Source organism: Carex rostrata, chromosome 5, assembly GCF_964058835.1.
Source record: "Carex rostrata chromosome 5, lpCarRost1.2, whole genome shotgun sequence".
Taxonomy (NCBI): domain Eukaryota; kingdom Viridiplantae; phylum Streptophyta; class Magnoliopsida; order Poales; family Cyperaceae; genus Carex; species Carex rostrata.
In genome coordinates this window covers 10,561,576-10,568,666 of record NC_135922.1, presented here as the reverse complement: position 1 = coordinate 10,568,666, position 7,091 = coordinate 10,561,576, and the positions used below count along the sequence as shown (strand labels likewise).

The 7,091-nt window shown below is 37.0% G+C and overlaps 1 protein-coding gene across 1 annotated transcript; it reads left to right on the top strand.

The window, feature by feature from the left end:
* The first annotated feature begins 2,741 nt into the window (after positions 1–2,741).
* On the top strand, positions 2,742–6,856 carry LOC144553837 (uncharacterized). Its single transcript, XM_078302025.1, has 4 exons — positions 2,742–2,952; positions 3,047–3,144; positions 3,219–3,478; positions 6,847–6,856. The coding sequence occupies exons 1-4, from the start codon at positions 2,742–2,744 to the stop codon at positions 6,854–6,856; spliced, it is 579 nt and encodes a 192-aa protein (XP_078158151.1).
* Positions 6,857–7,091: the final 235 nt, after the last annotated feature.

Genomic DNA, 7,091 nt, shown 5'->3' with positions numbered 1-7,091 from the left:
AATTAGATGGTTGAATTGCTTGATTGCTTGAATTAGATGGTTGAATTGCTTGATTGCTTGAATTGGATGCTTGAATTGCTTGAATTGGTGCAATTGCTCGAATTTAGGATTATGATTTATGGTAAAATTGCTTGAATGACATATGGTTGAATTTAGGATTTGTAGTTGTGAATTGTGAATTTTTTTTTAAATTTAGGGTTTATAGTTAAATTTAGGGTTTATGGTTGTCAATTGTGAATTACTTACAAATTTAGGGTTTACACTTCAATTTAGGGTTTATGATTTAAAAATATGCATATTTATTTTCTGAAAATTATTTTTGTGATAGTTTATAAAAAACATGTATATATGAATATAAAAGATTTGAAGTAAAACTAATTATTTTGAAGTATATCAATATTTGTTTAAAAATGATATATATATTTTTTTATTGTAAGTAAATTGCATCTATATCTCATTTTTTTTTATTGTAAGTAAATTGCATGCATTTGTTTACCAAAAAAAAATGCATGTACATGCAAAATTAATTTTGTAAACAAATTGCATATACACCCAAAAAATAAACCCAGAATTGTATATGCATTTTTTTTTGTAAAGTTTATTTATTTTCAACAAAATTAATTTTTGTAAAAAAAAAATGCGTATGCATGCAATTTACTTACATGCAAAGTGTAAATTAATTGTATATACATGCAAATGCATATGCATGCAACAAAATTAATTGTATATTTTTGAACATCATATAAATGCAATTTATTTACATACAATTATTTTTGGATTATATACATGCAATTCTTATTAAAAAAGTAAACCCAGAATTGTATATGCTTCTTATTAAAAAAATTTTATATAAATTGTATGTTTTGATTAATATTTTTTGGCAAATGTAGTATGCCTAGAGTTAGACGGTGGGGAGTACGAGCTGAGCCTGCAGAGGGTGCAGATCCTGTGGATCCGAGTGGAGCTGGCACGTCCTCGGTGGATCCGACTGGAGAGGGCCCGTCGTCGTATGATGATACGACTGGCAGGGGTTTTGAGGATCCGACTGGAGCGGATCCGTCGTCTTAGGCCGATTTTCCAGATGGTGTGCATGATCCTGACACATTTAGTCCTCTTCTATGGACCCATCATGTTAAGCACCGCGTCTCATTGGCATCTCTTGAGGTACGTGAATTTTATACTTTAAAAAATGACATTCTGTTGAGTTATTAAAAAAAATGCACGATTTGAGTCTAACAAATTGATAATAAATACAGGACAATGTCATGCTTACGGTGAGGCACCGCAGGTCTGAGATTCCGTACGTCCCCCATAAAGAAATGCAGCGATACATCTTGAACCTCGGCTTGTATCAGCTTGCCACCATGCCGCAGAGTAGGATCGATGTGTCTCTGATGCAGGGTCTAGCGGAGAGATGGCGACCTGAGACTCATACATTTCATCTCCCGGTCGGGGAGATGACAGTCACCCTTGGTGATGTGAGCGCCTTATGGGGTTTACGTATCGATGGCGACCCCATAGGCGGCATCTCAGACCATCCAGAGCTGCAGAGGATGATACCGGAGTTGTTAGGGTGTGATCCGAAGACTCTGCAGAAGAAATATAAGAAGAAGAAGGGGGAGGAGGAGGAGTTTCGTTATTCCGGGTACTGCATTTCTCTAAAGGCACTCCGGTCTCACTTCTTCCATAATCAGATAGATGTTGATACTGATGACATTGAGGCGGTCAGGAGGTACTATTACACTCTTTAAATTAACTTAGTAGTTGCTCAACCGTCTCAATTATTTACATTGATTATTTTATATTGCAGGTATACTAGAGCATATGTGCTGGATTTGTGCGGTGCTGTCATGTTCGAGGATTCCAGCGGTGACGCGGTTCCGATGATGTACCTCTCCCTGCTGAGGGACCTGGAGAAAGAATCGAGATGGAACTGGGGTGGAGCTGTCCTCGCCCACTTATACAGAGGCCTCTGTCATGCTTGTCTGGTAAGTTTGTATTAATATACGTTGTTATTGAAGGATGGATAAGAAGCACCCAGATTGAATTGTAAGTTAAATTTTCAGGTCAAGAATAAACAGCTCTTTGGACCACTGCTTTTGCTTCAGCATTGGTCGTGGTCACATCTGCCCATAAACCGGCCAGTCATACCATTGCCGCATCCCGATTGGAGAGGCCCTGAGCCAGCCAGATGCCCCGCATACGCCGCCATATGGGGCAGTCATCACGATCATGAAGAGATGGGCAAGGATGCTACCGACAAGTTCCACAAGTAAGTTCTCTCTACTTAATTAATTTTTAACTTTAATATATCCACTGTTTCTCTACTTTCTAATTAATTGCACTTGCAGAACGGCGCACACTAAGGCTAAAGTCGACTGGAGCCAGCATTTCGTCATGCAGTACAACTGGGCTCGACATCCGGAGCAGCACTTATGGAGCCCGCCAGATACTACATCGTTGGGTGCTGGTCCCGGGGATCTGAGATATGCCGTATGGTACCAGAGATGGGGCATGCCGTCAGTCTACCTGACAGGCCATTATGGCGAGACCCTACGACGTAGGCTGATGGATTCATCCAGCAATTATATGCCCTGGGGTCCGATCAATGCTCGCGTGGTAAGTAAAACCGAAACATACTTTAATTTTAAAGTGCAAATCCAGATTACTTACTGTAGGCATAATCATGTTGTGTGCAGCTGTTGACCGCTATGAGAGGAGTTGGACACAGCTTGGCGTGCATGGCGAAGGATGCTTGGCGATATATAGGATGCCAGATGCTCGAGCACACTGCACCAATCGTGGAGACAGGCGGTTTTGAAGGCCGCCTCGTTGGCATGCTGCGCGATGCTGGGGAGAACATCAATTGGCGGGAGATACAGTCTGCACCGCGAAATCCAGATTATCAACGAGTCCCTGTCTACGGCGATGAGATGCCGCAAGCTCCTGCAGGTAATTACAAGTTAATATTAAAAGTACGACACACACAATATTCTTATTTCCGTTGAATTGTTTGTTCTAACTCAGTTAACTTCCAATTATGCAGCTGATGACTCAGGTTGGGCGTTCCACGACTGGGTGCTGAATACCCAAGGATGGGATGCTTATAAAAATAAATACGGAGTTGCAGTAGAGCTTGGCACGGTCAGTCGCCAATTATACCATTATTTGTTGCATAGTTCTTTGTATGTAGCAAAACTAACATTATTTTAATCTAGGATGGAGCACCTCGTTGGAATGCCGATCCCATATTTAGCATAAATGAGCTGGACCCGGCAGATACAGATGCAGAGGCGTATGGCTCCCACAGACCACGATATGGAGTGGAGATGGAGCATGACTTTGAGGCTGGTGGGAGTTCATCTCAGACTGCAGATGGCTTTGTCTCTGCATTATTTGGCGCACCGCCTCCTTCCACGTATTCTGCAAGCTGGGAGCAAGATCCATGGGAGCTGCGTACACAGCCCGCTAATGCAGAGTCAGCTGCTGGATTTGATCCACGGGCAGCCAGGACAGGTACGCAGCACATGTATACGGGGGACGAGGATGAGGATATGGGGGACAATGAGGAGGATTTGGGAGAGGATGCACTCCGAGATGTGAGTCCGCAGAGGCGCGTGCAGCCGCACAGGCATGGCAAGGGCGTAGCGGCTCCTAGGTTGTCTCTATCCGGAAGGAGACGAAGATGATGATTGTAGAGTTTTTGTTTATTGTGATATATTTCTGACTGTAGTATTTTGACTATGGGACTGCTGTATTATGTTGACATTACGTTTTTTTATTTTATGTTCATGTTGGTATTATGTTGTTTGCACTTTACATTTCATTATTATAACACAGTTCAACAATACAATTAAAGTTCAACAATACAATTAAAGTTCAACAATACAATTAAAGTTCAACAATACAATTAAAGTTCAACAATATAATTAAAAGCAGCACATGTATACTTCAAGTAATTACATTCAAACTAAGAAATTATATTCAAGTAATTACAATTTCTTCACTATTTGCGACCCACACTCCCAGCAGACCGCCTGTGACAGGGGCGGTTTGCTAGGGTCCTGACCGCCTGGGCCACGGGCGGTCCACTAGGGATGCCTATTTATTCGTTTTTTCTCTCTCTCTCTTCTCACTCCAACATCAGTCTACCTTCCACCTCAAAGGCAGAAAGAAGGGAGAAAGCGCTCAAGACGATTTTGGGCGATTTTCTGGGCGACTACAGCTACAGGTAATTTAAATAATTTTGTAATAATTTTTTAAATATTTTTTGTAATTATTTTTTAAATATTTCTTTTAATTATTTTTAAAATATTTATTTCAATTATTTTTTATATATTTTCTAATTATTTTCTAATTAGCCGTTGATTACTGTACAGTTAGTATTTAATTACGCACATAATTAGCCTTCCTAATCAATTGCTGTCACTTGAAACCCTAGTTATAATGGCACCCAAAGTTGGAAAAAATAGAGGAAGAACTGAAACCGAACGCGAAGCAAAAAGAGCACTCATTAATAATTTTTGGACGGCTGAAGCCTACGCGATGAGGAATTTGGAAAGATTGTTTTCACCCAAAAATAATGAAGAATTTCTGAGCACTCTTGATCCATCAATTAGAAAAATGCTGATGGAAGGCTGGGTGGACAGGGTCCCTCCACCTGGATGGGGACAGTGCTGCTTATGTGAGCTGAACGGAGATATGGTGGATATGTTCTTCTGTTATAAATGTGGCAAAGCTGTTCATCCCAATTGCATGGACCCGCATGCAGATCTGCTGAACGACGCTCGTCTCACTACGTGGGAGTGTCCTGCGTGCGTCCGTCGGGCTGAGGAAAAAAAGGGAGCAAGCTCCTCGTCTCGTAAGGCTTAGACCCCAATTGTATGTTGTTGTAGTATTTTATGTTTTAACTGTAACGGTTTGTATAATTGATATTTGAACTGGTTGTTGCTGTATGAATTTTATGTTACCTTATTCTATGGACTCGACGGTACTGTATTATTTAGTAATGTATTTGAATTTTAAATTCCTGGATTTATTATGAATTTTAATTCGTTTTTCTTCACAAAATTATTCAAATCAAAATACTAACATTTCTCTAAAAAAAAAAAAAAAAAAAAAAAACACACACACACATGAGGCGCCCTGCTGTGTGGCGCCTCACTTGTGCTTTGGGCCGCCCTAGGGGGTGGCGCCTCACAGGCTTTTTTGGGCCGCCCGAAGCCCAGGCGGTCATGGCATTTTTAAAAAAAAATTGGGAGCAGGGGCATTTTTAAAATTTTGATTTGTTTTAGGGATATTAATAAAAATCGCCGGAGGAGGATACACAACATAAACAAATAAAAGTCAGCCTTAAATAACACAATAATATAATATTTTTTTGGGATTGAAAACAAAAAATAAAAAAGGTTGGAATAAGCAAAAGAATGTTTGGATATATTTTCTTAGTACCAATTTTTTTTAGTTATGCAAAATTTAAAACGACTCGATAATATAAATAAATGGGAAAATATAGTTTGCTGAACTAATTGCTAAAATATTTCAATAAAGATTAGAAAATATAGGGAACAATTAATTTTTTTTTGTGTTATACTGTACCAATTACAAATTAATATCATTACAATTTTTGTGAAAAAGTTTCTATCTTCAAATAAAAAAATGCAATCTAATGGATATCCATTAACTTCGAAATATCTATATAATAATACTCAAATTTATAGGGATTATCAAGAAGCTAATAAAAAAAAATGCTGATATATATTCATTATTATTCTTGATTTATTAATTAAGGGAATATTACAAAAAAAATTGACCGAATCCAATGTTCATAATAAAAAAATACAAGTATTTAACATCCAAATCAACTTATATAAAAGTTTCAGAATTACTTTAAAAAATTACCAACAAAAATATGTTGTTTCCATCATTTTAGAGGAGGACGTGGCAGTAACCGTATGGCCTTGTGTTGTGTTAACACGGAAATAATTAATTGTAGCCTTCTACATGAAATCCACAAAGCATCTCGGCCATAGAAGATCAGGAGGTGCAATAATATTAATTGAAATTGAATTGCTTTGATATCCGTGCTTCAAGAATTTAAAAGGTTCAGATTTTTTTTTCACATTCGAATGAAGTATATTCGTATTTAAAATTGCTAGAAAATATATACATACAAATATAATAATTATAGACATGGGAAATTCCAAAAAAAAAAAATCAATTGTTTGTTAAAAAATGGATAATTCCGGAATGTATAAAATTTGTGTGTCCACCTGCTCCTTTATTTTTCTGTTCCTATGCTTATTTATTTAGCTTCAAAGATTTAATCAGAATGTATTGACAGTAAGAGTTTTAAGTTTTTTTTTCTTATTCTAAATTCTACACCCAAAAACATAAATATTCTGTTACCTCAGTTTTGGCTTCATACAGCGCACTAAACACATAAAAGCGCTGTAATGATTCAATAGTCTATGGATTGTATGAGGCAAAAACTGGTCTGTTAAAATCTTTAACCTTTGCTTTCAAACGGATTTCTATAGAAGCTTCTAAACAGAAAACAAAATGAAAGAAGTAGAAAATATTTTAAATTAATTAAAGGCAATGTTATGGACTCTTTGTGCACCTGTTTGTAAATAACTATTTTTTATTAATTAATTGTCGGTGTTGCTGATCTTCAAAACAAATAATTTATAAGCACCAGAAAAATTCCCAAAAAAATTAAAAAATCAAGCGTTTGTTCAAAAATGGATATTTCCGGGATATATATATAATTTGTACTGTGTGCACCTGCTCCTGTATTTTCTGTTCCTAACCTTTATATTTATTTAACTTTGGGGTTCTAATCAGGATGTATTGACATGCATTAAGCTATAGTTGCAATAATTTTAATGGATATAATTTTCAATTAAAATTTGCGATCAAAAGATTCACATTATAAAGAAGAGTTCGATATTTAATAATTATATCAAAACCTTTCACCACCAATACAATTTAATTTTTTCTGTTATTAAAATTTAGAAAATGAAATTTTGCGATAAAGAGAAAATGGAGTACTAGAGGACATAAGTGAAATACGAAAAGAAGAAAGTAAA